We start from the raw sequence: 21,785 nt of genomic DNA, 5'->3' as shown, positions 1-21,785 counted from the left end.
AGCAATAAAAATATATGTGTCTCAATTTTTTCTAGTGTCGAATAGTCTTAGTTATTGGCCGTTGAAAAGCAGTGCACCGGTAGTGGCGTTTTGGCCGTTTAAAGGGTTAAAGTCGTTTAAATTAAATTTAATGTGTCCACATTTAGTTTACCTACTTATGCACTGAATTTTAAGCATAAGAAGATAAAAGGAAATTGTGTTTGAATTATTATTCACATTCATGGATTTTAGGGGTAAATTCAAGAAATGCATTATGATGTTTTTAGTATTATTTAATGAATCAATGGTAATAATATATTAAAGAATACGGAGTGGATAAACTACCGGTGCCGGCATATGAGTGAAAATAATTATCGTCTTTATTTTTTGAATTTTCTACATGGAACGGGAATTTATTTAAATAATAAAAACTGGTATTTAGAAGAAAAGAGTTTAAAAATCCCTGTACCGTGTCAAAATTCGTCACAATGTAAAAGTTCTTTATCCCGAGATTAAAAAAAGAGAGTGCAAAAACGATAAATATCCTATTGAAAGTGTTTTCTATGAGAAAAATGTGTTAAATTTACAATTTGAACGATAAGAACTTGTAGCCGAGTAAATTATTTATTGTGTTGAAAGTTTTTTTAATCATTAGTGCAAAATCATAGGATTAAAATGTGTAGCTCCGGGCTGTACATCACACTATAACAGCAAATATCTCATTTTTCAACCAACAAAATGAATGTTTAATCAAAATGAAGAATCTTCAATTAAAAAAATAATCATTTTCAAGAGACAAGTTTATTTTTCAACTAAGTAGATTTATTTCCAAGCTAAAAGATTAATTTTAATATAAAATTATAAATATTTAACTGGAATACGTGAATTTTTAACAAAAAGGAAGAATTTTTCAATCAGGAGATTAACTTTAAACTAAAAACTCATTTTCTACAAAAGTAGTGGATTTTCTACCAAAAAGTACATTTTTTAACAACATACTTGAATTGTCAACGAAATAAATTAATTTTCAATTTAAAGAGACAAAATTACATCCAAATTGTTGAACTTTGAACTAGAAAAGGTCAGTTTTCCACACAAAATAGTTATATTTGCTACTGGAGTAGATAATTTTAAATTAAATATTTGTTTTAAATTAACTAGTTATATTTTTAAAAAGATATGGATCTTCAAATAATATCACAAATTGTCTAATAATAAAATTACTTTTTAACAAAAAAGTTCAGCTTTCAACCGCAAGTAGTTGCATTTTCAAGAAGAAAAGGTCAATTCTTTACGAAAAATGTAAACAGAAAATATATTATAATTTAGAACTTTTCTAAATTGACAAATTACTCAAATCTTTCGGAATTTAATTTTGATAAAATCAGAAGTAAATTCTCTGGTTTTTAATTCAATTCCCGGGGTTTCCCTGATAATTTCCCGGTTTCCCGTTAAAGTCGCCACCCTGATTATAAATAAATTATATGTCAATGTATATTTTATAGAGAGCGGAAATGTCTAGATGAATAAATAAAAAAGTATATTATAACGCTAATTATTAAAGTTTAAATATTATTATTACAATTGCTTATAAAATTAATTAATTACATTAGCAAAATAAACAATAGAAAAATATGAATACCATTCAAACTGTTTTCAAAATACTTATTTTAATATTCAATTTTGCTCATATTAAATTACATGTTTTCATGCATTTTTTTATTACTAACTACAGCTGCTTTTATTTTTGTTACTGAAAACTCTGTTCTTTCTTTTATATTCATAAAAAATTTCAAGTTTTAAATGAATTTTAGTATTTTTGCTATACATAACAATGCGCAAACATGCCTATCTGATCGGAGCGCCATCTATTGGAGTTATTTGATAGGGCTTGTGGAAAGTTCTGAAGTATAACAGATTCTTTAAATTCTACCTAAAATTGAACTACTGAACAACTATGATACTTAAAAACGTTAAAATTAAATTTCAGGAGGGAAGGTTTAGCAGGGAATTTCATTTGTGGACGATGTCCATCTGAGGGAGAAGAAGAACCCCCAATAGGGGATTTGGAAGTGGATCATGAATACTTTGAGAAAAGCGTCTGGCCAGTTCTCGCCCATCGTGTAAAAAATTTCGAGAATTTAAAGGTATGTTAATTTTTTGTCAATAAAAAAAATGTGAGAAAAAAAATTGAAATTGAGCATACCTAAGTTAATGATTCTTTTTTTTTCCCCCCTTTTCTTAGGTCCAATCTTCATGGGCTGGATATTACGAATACAATACTTATGATCAGAATGGAGTCGTTGGTATTCATCCTTACTACCATAACTTTTACTTTGCAACGGGATTCAGTGGTCACGGAATTCAAAAATCGCCAGCGATAGGACGAGCGATTGCAGAACTAATTTTGGACTCAGAATTCACAACGATAGATTTAACGAGATTGACCTTTGATAGGTTTATCACATTAGAACCTATGAGGGAAAGAAATGTGGTATAGATAGTTTACAAGCAATTGGGGCAGCAATAGAAGAATTATTTATCTAGATTTTTTCGTAGAAAAATTTCGAAGGAAATTAATTTATTTTCCTTGCGTAAATTGCATTTTTTAAATGAGCTTTATTGTTATCTATCTAGTAGGAGTCTGTTAAGAATAAAATAATTATTGTAATGGTTTCTATACATAATATTGCATTTTATTTCTTTAAAAGTTTTCAGATTATTGTTTAAAGTTTTTTTTCCTACTCAGGAAAGTAAAATTTCATAAATAAAAGAACGGCCTGTTCACATTATGCGTACGTTTTACTCACGAGTTTTGACAAATCATTTGTACAAGGAAATTTGAACATTAAATGCCACTAATTTTTACAGTAATAAACAGTCTTCGCGAAGCGGAAAAATATGTACAAAATTGTGTCTGTTTAAGTCATTAAACAGTTTCGGGGAAAGATGACGAAAATTACTTGACAGACAAATAAAAGACTTATTTAAATTGTTGTGGTGGGGGTCCAAAAATTCCACCGCTGAGTTTACTTGCTGTACGTGAAGGAGCGAAACCCAGCATTTTCTGTATGTTCTGTAAATAAAAAATTCAAATATTTTTGAATTAGGTCAATGAGAAAAATGTTCAACTTTTAACTTTTTTAATCACGAAATCATTCACTATACAAGCGTGAATTTTTAATTCGAATAATTTAAAAATTAAATTTTGAAGAGTTTAGCAATCATAAATTAACAGTTTGATTTTGAAAAATGTAGATAAAAAACATTTTAAGTGGATTAATTGTAAATATAAATTAATTATAATTGAAGGATAATTTATTTTACGACTTATTGAATCTTCATAAACTATTATCAATTTTAAAATAATTTTAAATCGACACTTTCATAATTGAACACTTGTATTCAATTTTAAATTCTACACAAATATTGTTTCAGTCTAAAATATTTCGTTTTCAGCCCATTAAATTAAAAAATATAAAAAAAGATCAATTTTTTTAAATATTGAAAAGTATTAAACAATTGTAAATTAAATTGTTTAAAATAGCTAGCTAGTCTTGAATCGTTCAAACTTCAGAAAGCTAAATCAAAAATTTTAAACGTACGATTTTTATTGTTTCATTTTTTAAATTGTAAGTGAAAGTATAAAATTTTGATGTATGAATAACATTGAACAATTTTTTAAAAAAAGGAACAAATTAGGGTATTTCATTTTTTTACGAACTTTTTTATTTTAAACATTTTTATTGAATTTGAAACAAGGACATTTTAGTGTTTAATTTTTTATATATTGGCAAAAGGACATTTTTTATTTTCAAGATTTTCATAGAGTTGGAAAGGAGAAAAGTTTGCTTTCAATATTTTATGAATTGAATATTAGAAGGATAATTTTTTGTTTGTAACATTTTTCATGATTTGGAAGGGAGTTAATATTGGTTTTCAATTTTTGCTGAATTGGAGGAGGCCCTTTTGTATTTTTATCATTTTTATTGATTTGGAAGGGATGCAGTTTTCGTTATTTCCTTTTATCTGTGAATTTAAGGCAATTTTTTTTAATTTATAACATTTTTAATGAGTTGGATGAGCGAACATTTTGATTATTGTTTTTCTTCATTGGAAGATGCCAATTTTTATTATTATCACTTTTATGGACTTGAAAGGGGGAACTTTTTATTCTAAATATTTTTTTCTGAATTGGAGGTAATTTTTATTTATACTATTCTTATTGAGTTAGAAGTCATTTTTTAAAAGATTTTTATTAAGTTGGAAGGGAGGAAATTTTAGTGTTTCATTTCTCTTGAATTGGCAGAGGGGACATTTTATATCGTTTACTTTTTTATCGAGTGGGAAAGGAAGAAAGTTTGCTTTTCAATATTTAATTAATTGGAATAAAGATAATTTTTTAATTAAAAAGTTTTTATTGAGTTGGGAGGGAGGAAATTTCGGGTTTCAATTTTTCTTAAATAAAAATAAATTATGATAATTAATAATTAAATTAAATAAATTAAAGTAGAAGCGATGAAATTTTGGTTACTTATTTTCATTAATTACATTTTTGTTGAGTTGGAAGGGAGGAAATTTCGATTTTGAATATTTACTGATTTGAAGACATTTATTTTGTTTTTAAGATTTTTATCGAGTTGGAAATGAGGAAAGTTTGCTTTCAATATTTTATGAATTAGATATTGGAAGGATAATTTTTTATTTGTAATATTTTTATTGAGTTGGAAAAGAGTAAATTTCGGTTGATATTAAATTGGAAGGGATACAATTTTGAATATTTATTTTTATTTCTAAATTAGACGTCTTTTTTCATCATTTTTATTGATTTGGAAGGTAGGACATTTTTAATATTGTTTTTCTTAATTGGAAGAGGCCATTTTTTATTATTAGCATTTTTATTGAGTTAAAAGGAAAAACTATTTATTTTAAATATTTCATCTGAATTGGGAGAAGGTAATTTTTTATTTATAAGATTTTCATTGAGTTGGAAGACAAGAAATTTCAATTTTTACTGAATTGGAGGAGACATTTTTTTCAACAGATTTTTATCGCGTTAGGAAGAAAGTTTTGCTTTCAATATTTTATGAATTGGATTTTTTAAAAACATTTTTATGAGTTGTAAGTGAGGCAATAATAATTTTTATTGAATTAAAAAGAATAGACTTTTGGTTACATATTTTTATTTAGCACATTTTTGTTGAGATGGAAGGGAGGAAATTTCGATTTGGAATTTTTACTGAATTGGAAGAGGGATCGAGCTGAAAGGGAGAAATTTTTGTTTTTATATTTTTTCTGAACTGACATTTATATATTTTTAAGATTTTATATTCGAGCTGGAAGAGAGAAAATTTTGATTAATTAATTTTCTGAATTGGAAGAGGGATCGAGCTGGAAGGGAGAAATTTTTGGTTTTATATTTTTTCTGAACTGACATTTATATATTTTTAAGATTTTATATTCGAGCTGGAAGAGAGGAAATTTTGGTTATTAATTAATTTTCTGAATTGGAAGAGCTAAATTTTTTCTTTCTAATATGTCTATTGAAAAGGGGGAGTAATTTTAATTTAAGGCATTTTAAATGACAGTGGCGATTTATATTTTTTAACCAGGTATCTTTAAACTTCACAATGGATTAAAGTTTAAAATTTTTTAGTTTAACGGCATTTAATTGAAAATTATTCAATTTGAAAGAGTTAAAGCTTCAATTTTAAACAAGTAAATTATGAAGCGCTTTAATTAAAAATGGTTAAGTTTCAAATTTAGAAGAGTTAGTTTAACTTTTACTGTCCGGGCAAGAACCGGGGATTTTTGTCCTCAATTAAAACCGCTACCCTAAATTATTTCATTAAAAAAAAAAATACGAATCGAGAAAATCTATATGATTAAAATGTAATTTTCGGGGATAAAAATGTGTAAACTCACCTGTCTTATACTCATTGTACACAGAATGTATAAAAATATAAAAGAGCACTCTGTGTAGTCATTTCCAGGGAGATTTCTATGGGAGAGGCCTTGAATCCAACTAATTGGAACAAATGGCAGCCGGGCAACGACTCTGCCATCAAAAATACTGTTGAACATGCTCAAAAGGGCAGTAAATGCAAAACCGATCGCAAACATGGATTTCATTTTTACGAGAGACAAGTCTCTATTGTTATTCTTTAGTCTTTCTTCCTCTCGTTCAATTTTTTTCTTCTGTTGTTTGTCCAAAGTGTCTCCATGAACTTCTTTTCTTTTTTCCACTATGCAAAAGAAGTTTAATTATGAATTGGCGTTTCACTAATTTTACCAAATTCCATTTTTCAACTTAGAACACATAAAGTTTCCAAAAATCACAAAAAGGAAGATATGGAATATTACATTGAAACATGCACGGAAAAAAATCCGGCTAATCCCCGACTTCCCTTACCAATTTTTCATTTTTCGGACACATGTAAATTTTTCTTTTAGATATAAAAACAACTTTACACCTAAGAGTTCAATAATGTTAATACAAAAAAAAGGTTTTGTTTCTAAATTTTTTTGAAACGCAATGACAAGAGTCATACAGAATTTTTGAAAAGGGGCCATTCAAAAAATAGTTGAGTTTCCAACTCTAAAAAACAAATTTATAACAAAAAATGGAAGAAATATAATTTCAGTTAAGAGAATTTTCAACAGGACAGTTAAATCTCCAACCAAAGTGATGAATCTTCTAAAACAAAAAATAAATTCCTAACGAAAATTGTAATAGTTGTTATTGCCACCAAAAAATACGTATTTTAAAGAAATTAGTTGAAGCCTCAACCAAAACAGACTAATTGTCAAACCAAAAAGAGGAATTTTCATATAGAGTTGAAAAGAGTTGAAAATATAACTTTCCTACAAAAATACATGTACTTTTTAACTAAAAAAATACAAATTTCAACAAAAGCACGAATTTTTATCTGAAAAAAGATAAATTTTCAAGCAAAAATATAACATTTAAATTTCCCGTTACAAAAATAAATTTTCAACCTAAAAAAAGAATATTGTACAAAAGAAATAAAGTTTTCAACAAAAATAGTAATTAAAATTTAATTCAAGAAAGAATTTTTAACAAAAAAATTAGATTTCTATTAAAAAATAAAATTTCACTAAAAAATTGAATGGCTACATTTTTAGTTAGAGAAATGAATTTTGAAGTAAAATGGTGAACCTTGAACTAAATAATTGAATCTTAAACCTAAAAGATTAATTTTATGCAAAAAAATACAACATTTTAACAAAATACATCAATTTTTAAACCAAAAGGTGACTTTTCAACCAAAAAAAAAAGAATATTTTACCAAAGAAATTAATTTTTAACCAAACATAGATCAGTTAGATTTTTAACCAAGAAATTTAAATTTTTATTAAAAATATAAATTCCTCACAAAAAGGGGATACTTTGAATGTTTAGTTAAAGAAATTAATTTTTAACCAAAATCATGAAGCTTCATCTAGAATTATGAATTTTTAATCAAACATTTCAATTTGTAACCCAAAAATTTTCTAACAAAAAATACATGAATTTTCAACTAAAAACTATATATTCTTAACCAAAAATAGAATGGAAAAAAATGTTACTAAAGAATTCAATTTTATACTATCAGAACATATGCATTTTCTACAAAAAATGGAAGGTCAATTTTCAGTTTAAACAAGGAATTTTTAACTGAAATAATGAATCTTAATCCACAATATAAAAATTCAATCAAAAATAGAATAGATAAATTTTCAGTTAGAAAAATAAACTTTCAACCAAAATAAAAAGCGAAATTCCAACAAAATAGATCAATTTTCAAAAAAAGAAATCATTTTTTAACTAGAAGGATGAAGTTTAAACCACTGAAATTACTTTTTTACCAAAAAGGCGAATTTTCAACTACATAAAATTCATAATAAAAATTATTAATTTTCCGCCCAAAAATACGAATTTCCAACCAGAAACAACAGCTTTTTAAAAAAATGGTAGAATTTTCAATAAAATAGTTGAATTCTTACGGTAAATAAATTTATTTTCAACCAAACACTTGCGATTTTTAACAAAAAATAGCATTTTCTACCAAAATTGATGAATTTTCAACCCAAAAAAATGAATTTTCTAATAAATAAATTAACTTGTGAATAAAATTATGAACATTCTACACACAAAAAACTCAACCTAAAAGATGAATTTTCCACGAGAAACTGAACATTTCCACAAAAAATACATGAATTTTCAACGAAAAATGATATATTTTTAACTAAAAAATATGATTTTTCAAACATGATAGAAAAGTTAAACAGAAAAATAATTTTTTGATTAAAAAATAAATACAGTTTACACTCCAAAGGAATGACTTTTGAATAAAATTGTGAAACTTTCAACCAAACAGTTATTTTTAACAAAAAAATTGTGACTTCAAAAAAGCTGCAATTTCTACCAAAATAGGTGAATTTTTCATCCGAAAAATACGAATTTTCAACCAAATAAATGAATTTTTTTTTAAATTGGTAAGTTTTCAACAAAATAGTTGAATCCACAACCAACAAATTTATTTTTAAATACACACTTATTATTTTTAACCCAAAAAAATGAAATTTCTACTAAAACAGATGAATTCTCAACCAAAAAGAATGACTTTTAACATAATAATAACATTTAATTTAATTCAATTTCAGTTTATCGAAAATTCCCTTACCAGTTTTAAATGCTCTTGCTGAACATAATCCCTTTTTCCGGTCCCGTTATTATTCTAGATTATTCATACAGGAAAAAATCCGGCTACTTTTACCGAAATTACGGTATACGTAGCCACACTCGATAAATAAATACTTAGAGTAATGAACTAATTAATTTCGAAGAAAAACTAGATAAAATTATATAAGTTAAGAAAATTCGGGAAACTTACATTTTTTGCTCTGTTTTTCTACCTCTTGCTTCAACTTTTGATACTTTTCGCCCCTGTATACCATCAACCATGTTAGCCCTGAATATAATAAATATTATTTCCATAATTATTAGCCTCCAAACTCCAAATTCACATAGTAAAAAATTATAAGAATTTGTTAATATCTAAATAATTCAGGATTTTTTACCTTCACCCAAAAGGGCTGTACACACACTGATAAATACGATTAAAATAGTATCGGCCCACATATTGACACGTAGAATAATAAACTAAATACAAGTAATATATTTTCAACGATTTGCAACAGACTTTTCACTCAAGTTTATTTAAAAGTATTTTATTTACAATTATTTATGTCATCAGTTTGCGAGTCACGTCACGTCGACTTGGACTGGACGTGGTGATTACCAGACATTTTTAGACTTCCTGTTTCTTTTCCTATTTTGATAGAAAATTATGAAACTTTAGAGAAATTTATGGGGAGTTTACTGATATCACCACGTGACGTGACTTGTTTTCATCCAGTCCGCAGTGGCGCTGCGGTCACTGAAGGCGGCAACTTTGAATTTTCAGCGAGAATTGGTAATTTCATTTTTTACATTATTTAAATAAATTAAAACGTTTAATTTGTACATTAGAAAACCTCAAATATCGGCAAATTTAAGTGGAAAAAAGTGATAAATGAAAAACAAAGTGAAATAATAAAATAAGTAAGTAGTACATAGAATGTCGATTTGATTTTCTGTTCCTGGCTCATGTATACATTTCGAATTTAGTTTCTATTTCTATTTACATTCTATGTATTTAATTAACGGTTCCAATTTGACAAAAATAAAATAAACAATTCGAGAGATTTTTCTAAAAGATTTCTGATCGAAAAATTTAAACCAAAACTTTCATTTTCAATGCTCTCAATTAAAGAATTAATTAATAAATTTGTAAATATTCTAAATTACATATATCACTTTAGTCGAAATAGACCAACTAAACTGTACAGTTCAAAGTTTAAATTTAGCACTCTGAAATTTTAACGATTGAAGACTTTTTATTTTAAAAAAAATCAGTTTCAAATTGTTTAGTTTTGAATATTTGATCATTTTAATTAATGTATTACTAGATTATAATAATATTTAATATTTCAACTGCTTTAATTTACAAAATCATTAATCAATCTACATTTACAGTTTATCAAATTAAAAAAATTTTTATCAAAAATGTTCAATTTGGTACGATTTTAATTTTTAATGGTTTAAGTGAACAATTCGAAGACTTTATTCTATCTTGTGGCATTATCCGTATGTGCAGGAAGTGACCAAAAGTGGGTAATTTTTAAGTTTGAAGAATAATTTTTTGTTTATTAAACATTTTTGAAAATGTGTTATTTAATGATATTTAATTACAAAAAACTAATATTATAATATATTAATAAATAAATTTATTTAATTAAAATTATTTAATATATCATGTTTTAAAAATATGCCCAATAATTTATTTGTATAAAATGGAACCTTTTAACACTTTCAATCTAAAAAATGTTGAATTAAATGACATTAAACTGCATACTTAATAAAAAACGTTATGAATTGAAGAGTTATAAGATTATTGCTTAAAAATATAAGTCCACACTAGCATTTTAAATGTTTTAAATTAAAAATAATCCTCTCTTTCAAACTCACATTAATAAAAATGTTAAAAATAAAACAGCATTGCAGTAATACAAATTTCAAAAGAAAAAATCGGCCTCTTCCAATTTAGAAAATAAATCAATAATAAAAAGTTCCGCCCTTCCAACTGAATAAAATTGTTCCTACTCGAAACAAAATTTTTAATAAAAAAAAATATTCCTTTTTTAGTTCAGAAAAAATAAAACAAAAATTACCTCCCTTCCAATTCGATAACAATCCTAAAATAAAAAAATGCCCCACTTCCCATTCATTAAAATTGGAAATCGAAATTTCCCCCCTTCCAAATCAATACAAATATCATAAATAAAAAATTACCCTTTTGCAATTCAGAAAAAAAGATTTAAAATAAACAGTGCCCTTTTCATCTCAATAAACATACTACAAATAAAAAAATCCCTTCCCTTTGAACTCAATAAAAGTGTAGAAAACAAACGAAGTGCCCCTTCCAGTTTAGAAAAACTGAAAAACCGAAATTTTATCCTTTCCAACTCATTAAAAATGTTAAAAATAAAAAGCTTCGCTCCTTTAAATGAGAAAAAATATTAATAAAAAAATCCTTCACTCAACAAAAATATTAAAAAGAAAAAATTGGCCTGAAATTCAGAAATAAAAATAAATAACCAAAATTTCATTACTTCCAATGTAATAAAAGTGTCGAAAAGAAACAAAGTACCTCTTCCAATTCAGAAATAAAAATAATTAACCAAATTGAATTCCTTCCCACTCAATAAAAATGATAAAAATAAGAAAACCTTCCTCCTTTCCAACTCGATAAAAATCTAAAAAATATAAAATGTCCCTCTCCCAACTCAACCAAAAATTAAACAATAAATTTTCCTAGTTTCCAACTCAATCCTTTAAAGTTAGATTTTTTTATTTAAGGTTATAATTAAAATTGTAACGTTAAAAGTTTAAATTTAAAACTCAACATTTTTAAGACTTAAGGTTTTATATTTAAAACAATACATAATCAATTTATATTTACAAATCATCAAATTAAAAATTTTATTACAAAATTTAAATTGCAAACGCTTTTAATTTTTAATATATATAATTTATTAGAATATTTAAAATTCTATCTTGTGACATTATACGTATGTCCTGGAAGTGACGAAAAGTGGGGAATTTTTTAGTTAAAAAAACCGAACACTTGCGCTTAAAATGTCAGAAATTTCACTCGGAATTTCCCCTTTCGGCCTATTTCTTGCGGAAGGTCACAAATGATGATTAAAAATTTCCTAACTACCGGAAATCATGTTTATGTGACTTTCGCAAGTTTGAAATTGACTGGGTTAAACCCATTTTATTTTTATCCCTCTTACTTAGTTCTCAAAGGATAATTATAGTTGTAAATTCTAATTTTAAACCACTTTTTATTTATTAAAAAATGATGTAAAAATGATGATACATCTATTTTTTTCTGTAACCTTTAGCGAAAAGTCTGGACACTAAACTACAATTTTTTGGCTCCCTTCAAATTTGAAAAAAAAAAAATGAAAATAGTTTTTCGCTCCGTCCTATTGGGTGCCCTACTACTTAACGCACGGGGTGTCTACTCAACCCATGGGTGATTATGGAATTTTCAAGCTAAAAATACGAAATTTCTACAAAACAGTTAAATTTTTAATCAAGTAATTACATTTTCAACAAAGAAGATTAATTTTCTACTAAAAAAATACGAATTCTCAACAAAATACATACACCCTTAACCAAAAAGATTGATTAAAAAAAATGAATTTTCCACAAATTACAGAATCTTTCAACGGGATAGTTGAATTTTCAAACTAGGAAGATCAATTTTTAACGAAAAATGAAAAAATTAAATTTTTGTTAGAAAAAATTAATTTGTAATATAAAACAGCCAATCTTCCGCAAGATAGTTGAATTTTCTATTAAAAATAGTTGAATTTTCAACTCAAAAATATAAAGTTTCAGCAGACATACATTTTTAACTAAAAAGTTACATTTTCAACCTAGAAGATTATATTTTTTCTCTACAGAAAAAGACAAATTTTCTAAAAACGATATCAAATTTTAACCAAATAGTTGATTTTTTAAACTAAAATAATGAATCTTTAAAACAAAATAGAATGTTTAAATTTCTTAATTTTTTTTGCAAAATGATGCATTTAAATGATGTTGAAATTTTTCCTATCTACTGTAGGATGGTTTTCCCTATTTTTTCAAACAAAATAGACAAATTTTCAACCAGAAAATAATTTTTGATCCAAACATTGAATAGTTAAATGTTTACTTGAAAATTTTAATGTCCGACCAAAGAAATTAATTATTAATTAAACTGATGGAATGTTCAATCAGATTAGTTACATTTTCAATTTAAAAAGTTCGTCTTCAAAATAAATTACGAAACTGATATAGTGAAATTTTCAGTGAAAAAATTAATTTTTAACCATAGAAAAAACAAATTTTGAACAAAAAGCTTATTTTTCAAAGAAGGAGATGAATTTTCAATTGAAATAATGAATCATCAACCAAAAGAATTATTTTTTAACGAAATAGTTGAACCAAAAAAGCTGATGTTTCAATATGACAAGTATTTTCAACTTAGGAAGATTTTCAGCCAAGAGAAAGAAAAAAATTGCAAACAAACTGTTACACTTTAAAGAAAAAATATGAATTATTGACCAAAAAAGGTTAATTTTTTACTATAAAAGACGAATTATCAATAAAATACATAAATTTTGAACCGAACAATTGAATTTTTAAGCTAAAAACACGAGCTTTCTACAAAGCAGTTGAATTTTCAATCAAATAATTACATTTTCAACAAAGATGAATAATTTTCTGTTAAAAAGGACGAATTCTCAACAAAATACATACATTTCTAACGCAATAGTTTCATTTTCAACTAAGAAGATTTGTTTTCATCAAAATAGACAAATTTTGGACAAAAAAAAAAGACATTTCTAAACATACAGTTGAATTTTCAACCGAGAAGATTGATTTCCTAAAAAAAAAATAATTTTCGAAAAATTACAGAATCTTTCAACGGAATAGTTGAGTTTTTAAAATAAAAAATTCCATTTTTAACACAGTTACATTTTGATAAAAACATTTTTTTAATGTAAAAAAACGAATTTTCTACAAGATAGTTGAATTTTCAAGACAAAAATAACTATTCAAAAACTTCTTTCTATTCAAAACAGTTGAATTTGCAGGTCAAAAATATGAAGTTTCAGTATACATCAATTTTTAACCAAAAAGTTCAATTTTCAATTGGGAAGATTATTTTTCTATCAAAAAAGACGAATTAAAAAAAACGACATAAATTTTCAACTAATTAGTTGAATTTTTAAACTTAAATAACAAGTTTTTAAACAAAAATAGAATCTTTAAATTTCCACTTGAAAAAATTAATTAAAAATTCTTTAAAACGAATCTTCTAATAAACATTTAAATTTTCTACCACGTCATTCAATTTTTTATCTAATTATTGCATTTTCAAGACAAAAAGACGAATTTTGTACACAAAACAGTTGAATTTCCAACCCAAAATATGGAATTTCAACCAAAAAGTTAATTTTCCACTGGGTTTGATAAGAATGATTAATACAACTAATTGAATGATTTTGCGATATTTTTTTCTATACGAATACTCAAATGAATATGTAAGATTTATTTAAAAACGAAAATCTTTCTTTATTTTGCAGGCTAATGCAGTTAAATGCTGTTGGTTTTTTCCTGTCTACTATAGGGTGGCTTCCCCTATGTTTACAAACAAAGTGATGAATTATTAATGAAAATGATAAATCTTCCGATGGAATATTTGAATTTTAAACGAAAATAGACAAATTTTCAAAAAGAAGATAATTTTTTAACCAAAAATTGAATATTTATATGTTCACTTGAAAAAAGTTCATGTTTGAGCTAAGCAACAAGTTATTAATTAAAATAATGATGGAATATTCAATTAAATTAGTTAAACTTTCGATTTAAAAAAGTTAATTTTCGAAAAAAAAACAACAACAAAATATTTCAAGTTTGAACTGATAGTGAAATCTTCAGTAGAAAAATTAATATTCAGCCACAGGAGCAACAAATTTCAACAAAAAAGACAATTTTTTAATCAAGGAGGTGAATTTTCAATTAAAATAATGAATCTTCAAAAATACACAAAATACACGAATTTGACATTTAAATGTTAAAATTTCAGTTAAGAAAATTAATTTCAAACAAAATAGTTAAGCAGTTATTCCATTTTTTCTTGCAATTTAAAACAAAATTATATTTGATCAAAAAAAATCCCTGACTTAAAAAAATGCCCTGACATCTCCAGGTTATTCCAGGTATACAAAAATTCCGTGACAATTCCAGGTTTCTCAGATTTTCCAGGTGAGCAGACACCCAGCACTGATTAGCTCGTTATCAAGAGATCCATGAGAGTATGGAATTGTCTCTAGGGCAGAATAAACGTGTGACGGATGCCTTGAACTGGGTCAATCAATATAGACTCTTACCCACCTTACCCATACGGGGATGGACAGACTCGCATGGAAACGTCTGTGTCTGGAAGTGACGTGCGCATGGAGAGTCTTTCAGACATTATATTGCCTAAAAATCGCAAAATCGCGCAGAGTTCTTCAACATGTCGACCGGGGAGTTGACAGTCGTCGCGATCCCGGAAAATCGTTTTTCCGACGTAATCGACCACCTGAGGCTCAACTTTTTTGCTGACGAGCCACTCAATCGAGCCGTGGGTCTTTGTCAACGTGGAGACTGCCACTTTGAACTTGAACAGCACTGTCTCCAAACATTGAAACAAGGATATTCGAGGATGCTCCTCGATCAGAAAGGAATGGTAATTATTCTTAATTTTTCCCTGGCAACAAAAATATTCCTCCAGGATTAAGTATCCTCTTGGCTGTCTAAAAACAAATGAAACAAAATTAAAAAAGGAAACGTAATTTCAAATAATAATATAAGTATTATTCAAATAACAAACAAATAACTAAAACGAAAAATTCCTAACTAAAAAAAAAAAAAAACCCCTGGAAAAAAGTATTCTTTTATTTTAAGATGTGAAATAAAAGAAAATGATTCTTTCGGAAAAAAGTTAAAAACTTACAAAAAAATAATTATGTTATCAATAGCTTTTGTAATAGTATTTTTTCTCAATGTCGCTTCTTAACAATTTTTTAAAAATTGTTTAATTTTGGTAAATCGTCAATTATTTTTTCAAAGAAAACATTTTCTTTTATTATGTTTTAAATTTTGAAAATAAGTCAATAATTATCAGATAGTTATTTGTTTATAAATTGTTTCTCAACGAAAATTATTTTAACGATTTTGAGCAATAAAAAAATTAACTTTCGAAATTGGATTCTTAAAATCCCAGAAAACTTTTTTTAACAAAATATTAAAATCATCCACCAAAACCGATAAATTTAATTCAAATTGTTGCAGTTTTCACTAAAAAATAAGAAATTTCCACACAAAGAGATAAATCTTGGAAGCAAAAAGACGAATTTTCAACTAAGAAATATTAATTTTCTACCGAAACGGAAATGTTAGTTACATTTTTAGTTAAAAAAGTTTAGTTAAAAAAAATTGTTACAGTTTCAATCAAATAGATGAATCTTCGAATAAAAACATTAATTTACAAAAAAAAGCAGTTTAGCTTTAAATCCAGTAGTAGAATTTTCAACTATAAAAGATACATTTTCAACCTAAAACGAAATAATTACATTTTCAACAAAAGAAAAGACGAATTTTTAACAAAATATTTGAATCCACCACCAAAATTCATTAATTTCAATCATAAATTTGCATTTAAGAATATATATATATATAAAATCTCGATTAGAAGATAGAAAATCTCAAATTAAAATTAAGAATATTCAACTAAAAATGTCAATTATCTAGCAAAAAAAGTTTGAACAAAATAGTTTCGTTTTCAACCAAAGTGATACATCTACAACTAAAAACATTAATTCTCAACAAAGTAGTTCAACTTGAAACGAAATAGTTGAATTCTCAACTAAAAAACATACATCTCCAACCAAAAACATTAATTTGTAAGCAAAGAAAGAATTAATTTTCAACTGAATAGTTACATTTCTAACTAATGTGATGAATTTTCAACAAAGAAAGATTTTTCAGACAGGAAGGAAACAAAATTTCAATCATATTCTTGAATTTTCTACATAGCAGTTGAATTTCCAACAGAAAATGGTACATTTTTAATAAATTTGTTGAAGTTTCATCAAAATAATTAAATTCCTAAACAAAAAGCGGCATTTTTCACCAAAAAAGATAACATTTCCACGCAAAAGGATACATTTTCACCAAAAGAGTTGATTTTTCAACCATAAACAATTGTTCAGTTGAATTAAAAAAAATTGCAACCAAATAGTTGAATTTGCAAACAAAAACGATAATTTCTTAAAAAATGTTTTCATTTACATTTTCATTTATATGTTTTCATTTAGTTCGCATTAAAAAGGAAAACCGCGAAAACGGAATAGGGGAAGGACTGTGATGCCTGTGATAAATAAATAAAAATATGGATAATTTATAGCTGTTTATAGACTAAGAAAAATATGTTTAAATAAACATTGGAATTCATTTTTGAATAAAAAAAGAAAATTTGGTCGAAAATGATAAAAAATTGAATCGAATGAACTTTTTTACATGTTAAATGTCTAAATGGTTAAACGTAACAATTATTCCAATTGTTTAAACGTTAAGCCACACTGAATTTATAATTCAAATAAAAATTTATAATTCTAGATAGCCGGTACCGTTCTAAACGGAATTGTACAAAAAGGCGAGCGTGAAGAAGCAGAGAGACGACTCGCTGAAATGAGTGACGAAAAATTCAAGACAATTTTTGGTCTCCTCTATAAAGTCAACGAAAAAATTGATTTGTTTTCAAAATACAATGCAGAAGATCTTTTCGAATGTCGGATTTTAAGCGTCGACGATCGTTTTCGTGGAAAAGGTTTAGGAAATATGCTAGTCAAAGCCAGCTTAGAAACTGCAAGAAATTCCTGTTTCAAGGTATTTGAAAATTGACAAAATGGATCAATATGTTTATTGTTTCACTTAGTGTCATTTTCATCAAGCCTTTGGAACATTAATTCCGTTTTTTTAAAATAAAATATACCACTGCATTTATATATGTGTTTGAAATTTTATAAATTATCAGATCAGAAAATATGGGTACTGCAAATAGTAGCATAAATTTTGAGAAATAGTAGAAAAATAGCGCCATGCAATGTTTTAAATATTACATCGAGGGGTTCACTATTTTTATAATCTGGTATATAATATGCATCTCTCATAAAATCCCGACAAAAAATGTTCAAACTTTTTTAAATATCCAAGAAGCTTTGAAAACTTTAAATCTTTAAGAAACCTTGGAAATTCCTCAAAATTCTACGAATCTCTAAATATGAAGTCCGTAAAAATTGCCAGTGAAAGAAGTTAACTCTCGAGAAAAAGAAGAACGAACTTTCAACAAAATATTTACATTTTCAATAAAAGAGAGGAATTTTCACAAAAAATATTAATTTTAATAAAGTTGTTCAACTTTAAACCAAGAAAATTATTTTTCCAGTAAAAAAAATATATAGTTTCCACCAAAAACATTAATTATCAACCCAAAAAAAAGGAATTTTCAACCAAATTTTTTAATTTACAACTAAAGAGATAAATTTTTTATTAAAATGATGAATCTTCAACCAAAAAAGTCCATTTTTAATTAAGTAGCGAGATATTCAACCAAGTAGTTGAATATTCAAACAAGAAGAGAAATTTTAAACCAAAAAGATAACATTTGTAGCAAGATTTGAATTTTCAACCAAGAAAAATTTTTTAGTCAAGAAGGTAAACAAATTATAATCAAATTATGGAATTTCCTACATAAAAGTTGAATTTTTATCAAAATAATTAAATGAATGAGTTTTTAACTGAAATGATGAATCTTCAACGAAAAAAGAGAAATTTTGAACCAAAAAAGGAATAATTAAATTTTCAACGAAAAAATGCTCGAAAAGTCCATCGAAATTTCATTTAATTTTCTCAAATTCAATTAAATTCTTTGAAAGTCCTTAAAAATGTTTAATCTCGTTAAGTTCCTTGCATTGTTTTTAAATATCCTAAGCTCTTTAAAATCCCTTAAAATTTATCAGAACCCTAGTAATGTCAACCCCTCAAAATATCCTAAAATCTTGAAATCTACATACATTTTTTATAATCCTATGGTATCTCTTTAATTAATTTAGAAATATTGTGAATAATACATTTTGAAATTTCTTGAAATCTTTTAAATTTGGTGTTTTTTTTTTTATAATCCTACGAAATTATTTGAAATCTCATGAAACCTCGGAATCTTGTAAGATATAATATAATCTTTAAAATCCTTTGCATCTTTTTAAATCCCTAAATCTTATGAAATTTCTTGATATTTTTATTTCTTTTGAAATACTATGAATTCCTCAAATATTGTAAAACTACCTCAAACTTTTCAATCTTCTGAAATTTTTTATAATCCCATGTAATTTCTTTAAATCTCATGAAATTCTTTGGAATCTTTTAAAATATACTATGGTCTTTAAAATCCTTTGAAATTTTTCAAATACCTAAATCTTGCGAAATCCCTAGACATTTTTTGAAATCCCATAATCTTAAAACATTTTAAAATAACCTAAAAACTTTGGAATTCCTTGAAATCTATAGGACTTCTATATAATCTTTTGTAATATTTCAATTTCTTTTTAAATCCGATGAATCCCTCAAATATTATAAATTTGTTTGATCTGAAATGCCTCGAAATCTTTTGAAATTCGGTACAATATCTTGAAATCTTTCAAAATCCCTTAAAAAAATTTTGAATTTTTAAAATCCTCTGAGATAATATAAAATCCCATGGCCGGGTCCATCTCAAATCAGGCATATTCTACTCTTTCAAAATTCGTCGGCAATTTGGTATTAAATCTCAAAATTACCAAAATGGCGGTGACTGTTTTGAAAATGCAAAATTTGATTTTCACAAAATCTAATTTTCTAATTTTTCTCAAAAATATCCAACGATACAAAATATATTGAGATGAAAGTTGGCACACCTAAAAAAAGTTCTCGAACAAATTTCTCTTGCACTTTTACGATTTGGGAAATTAAAAAATATTTCAAAAAATAAAAAAGGTTCCGCAGAGGATGTCTTCCATATAAATGACGAAATTCAACAAAAAATTGATTTTTTACATTTTCAAATAAGTCGCCACCATTTTAGTAATTTTGAACATGAAAAAATGTACGATGGATTTTGAAAGAGGTCGGCAAACACCACCGGAATCTGAAAAGAAAATGGGAAAATCTACATTAGGTTAAAATCGGAATAAATCTCTAGAAATCATTTGACATTTCATTCCATTTCATTTACTCCCCAAAGAATTCCAGATATTGTTTGAAATTTCCTAAAAATCTTTCAAGTCCTTTAAAATCCCGCGAATAATCTCAATATTTTTAACATCTCCCCAAATGACAACAAAATTTTATTTTGTAATATTGACTTGGAGATGGCGCATTTTATTTTATCCAATCAGCGAAGAAGTTTGAAAATATGTTCGAAAGCAATTTGCAAAAAATAGTAGCATTAGTATCATTTAAAAAAAAGTAGTATTAAAATAGTTGCATCGTTAAAATATGTGTCAATAGTGTCGTGAGTCCGAGGACTAACCTCTTGAGTGTTCTATTTTCTGATCTCGAACCTAAATTTATTTCCACCCTCGTGTATCGAATCGTTCATGATTTTTTTAAATCCATATCCCATCGTTACTCGACTTACATTTTCTCTTTGTTTCAGCATGCCCTTCGATTAATATGCATGCGGTGATTGTCGTTATGCCAAGGTGTTCTTACAATGTTACATAAAGTTACATGTCCTCAAAATTCTGGTCATTCAAGAGCAGAGTCTCCTTTCAGGTCTTCAAAGCTGACGCAACAGGGCTCTTCTCCCAGAAAGTCTTTCTGAAACACGGATTTCAAGTAGAGGCCGAAATTCCGTATTCGGAAATCGATGAAAACATCAGACCGGATCCGCCCCATCGTGCTCTCCAGCTTTTGGTGAAGATTTTGGATTAAAAAAGCCATCACAGAGAAGCAGAAAGTACGCAGCAATTCGTAAACGAAAGTAGATGAACCTGATGTTTCGTCGTTGAGCGTCTGACAATAACAGCTCTCTAAATTTTAAGCACACTCTCGTCAAACGAGCAGGAATTGTGTGCACTTTAACGAAAGAGCTGGACTGTCTTTTATAACATTTTTTTTTCGCAAGTTGTCATACAGGTGATCGATGACCTCTGGATTGAAATTTAGACCTCGATCTGAAAATCTGGAGATCAATGACAACCATTAAAATTGGGCAACCAGAGAAAAGTTCAAGTTGTAATTTGTAAAGATTTTTATCCTAGATTTTTGGTGGTAGTTAGTTAGCCTAATGTGATTTATATTAGCTAGCCGTCTATTCAATTTTGCTGTATATTCCAATTTATGAAAATTATATTATGACTGTCCACTGTCCTCGTGTTCATTAGATTCAAGAGTATTAAAAAAATCGCACTGGTTGCCATGGTAAAACTAGAGCTTTCAAGGCGAAAATTATATTAAATAAGTAGAATAAGGATAATTATTTTTTAAATCTCCTTCGTGTCACGTATCAAATTATAAGGGCTTATAGTTGAACTGTTTTATATTGGAGGACTTAAGATTATGATCTAAAAGTAACTAAATGCAAATGATCACAATTATTTTTAAAATCCTTTAAGGATGTCTTTTCTCAAAAATTCGTTCATACAAAGGTTTCAAGGAAAAGTCATCAATCAGGGTGGTCGCAAAACTTTATTTAAAAAATTCCCTGAGTCTTCCCTGACTAATTTTGCATTTTCCCCAAATAATTAATATTTAAGGAACAACATTTTAATCTTGTAACTTTTTTAATATAAAATTTTACATGGAATGGAATTATACAATTTTCAATTTAAATGTATAAAATGTTAATTTATTATTCACACGGCTGCCAGTCTCATTTACCTGGAAAAGAGAGACAAAAACTGACTAATATACATTAATAATATGACTAGTGTTTTTTGAATTTAAAAGAATTGAAAATCATCCAGTGAATATTTAGAGAAATTTAAGGAAAAATAGAAAAAATCGATGAAATGCATAAAAATTCAAGGCGAATAAAAAAAATTTAAGTGAA

General features: G+C 26.5%; 3 protein-coding genes across 4 annotated transcripts in view; 2 read left to right on the top strand and 1 right to left on the bottom strand.

The window, feature by feature from the left end:
- The window catches only part of LOC117168490 (FAD-dependent oxidoreductase domain-containing protein 1-like), a 13,673-nt gene extending 10,892 nt beyond the window's left edge, over nucleotides 1-2,781 (top strand). The window contains exons 6-7 of the mRNA XM_033354193.1: nucleotides 1,970-2,126; nucleotides 2,225-2,781. Coding sequence (XP_033210084.1) covers nucleotides 1,970-2,126; nucleotides 2,225-2,479 — 412 coding nt within the window. The 3' untranslated portion in view covers nucleotides 2,480-2,781. The remainder of the gene's footprint in view (nucleotides 1-1,969; nucleotides 2,127-2,224) is intronic.
- Nucleotides 2,782-2,844: 63 nt separating this feature from the next.
- LOC117168493 (calcium load-activated calcium channel) lies at nucleotides 2,845-20,699 on the bottom strand. 2 transcript variants are annotated; one of them, XM_033354197.1, is made up of 5 exons: nucleotides 20,262-20,699; nucleotides 15,044-15,447; nucleotides 8,877-8,954; nucleotides 5,905-6,224; nucleotides 2,845-3,055 (listed from the first exon to the last, which is right to left on the bottom strand). In XM_033354197.1, exons 3-5 carry the CDS (start codon nucleotides 8,938-8,940, stop codon nucleotides 2,963-2,965), a joined length of 477 nt encoding a protein of 158 aa, XP_033210088.1. In that variant the 5' UTR covers nucleotides 8,941-8,954; nucleotides 15,044-15,447; nucleotides 20,262-20,699; the 3' UTR covers nucleotides 2,845-2,962. The 2 variants fall into 2 exon arrangements, with proteins under 2 accessions (XP_033210088.1, XP_033210087.1); XM_033354196.1 differs by lacking the exons at nucleotides 15,044-15,447; nucleotides 20,262-20,699 and adding an exon at nucleotides 9,064-9,350.
- Nucleotides 15,097-20,699, top strand: LOC117168492. The gene is made up of 3 exons (XM_033354195.1): nucleotides 15,097-15,380; nucleotides 17,312-17,581; nucleotides 20,507-20,699. Exons 1-3 carry the CDS (start codon nucleotides 15,168-15,170, stop codon nucleotides 20,663-20,665), a joined length of 642 nt encoding a protein of 213 aa, XP_033210086.1. The 5' UTR covers nucleotides 15,097-15,167; the 3' UTR covers nucleotides 20,666-20,699.
- Nucleotides 20,700-21,785: the final 1,086 nt, after the last annotated feature.

The sequence above is a fragment of the Belonocnema kinseyi genome, chromosome 2 (genome assembly GCF_010883055.1).
Source record: "Belonocnema kinseyi isolate 2016_QV_RU_SX_M_011 chromosome 2, B_treatae_v1, whole genome shotgun sequence".
In the NCBI taxonomy this organism is placed as follows: Eukaryota; Metazoa; Arthropoda; class Insecta; order Hymenoptera; family Cynipidae; genus Belonocnema; species Belonocnema kinseyi.
The sequence above is the reverse complement of the archived record's forward strand: the minus strand, read 5'-3'. Positions and strand labels throughout refer to the sequence as shown.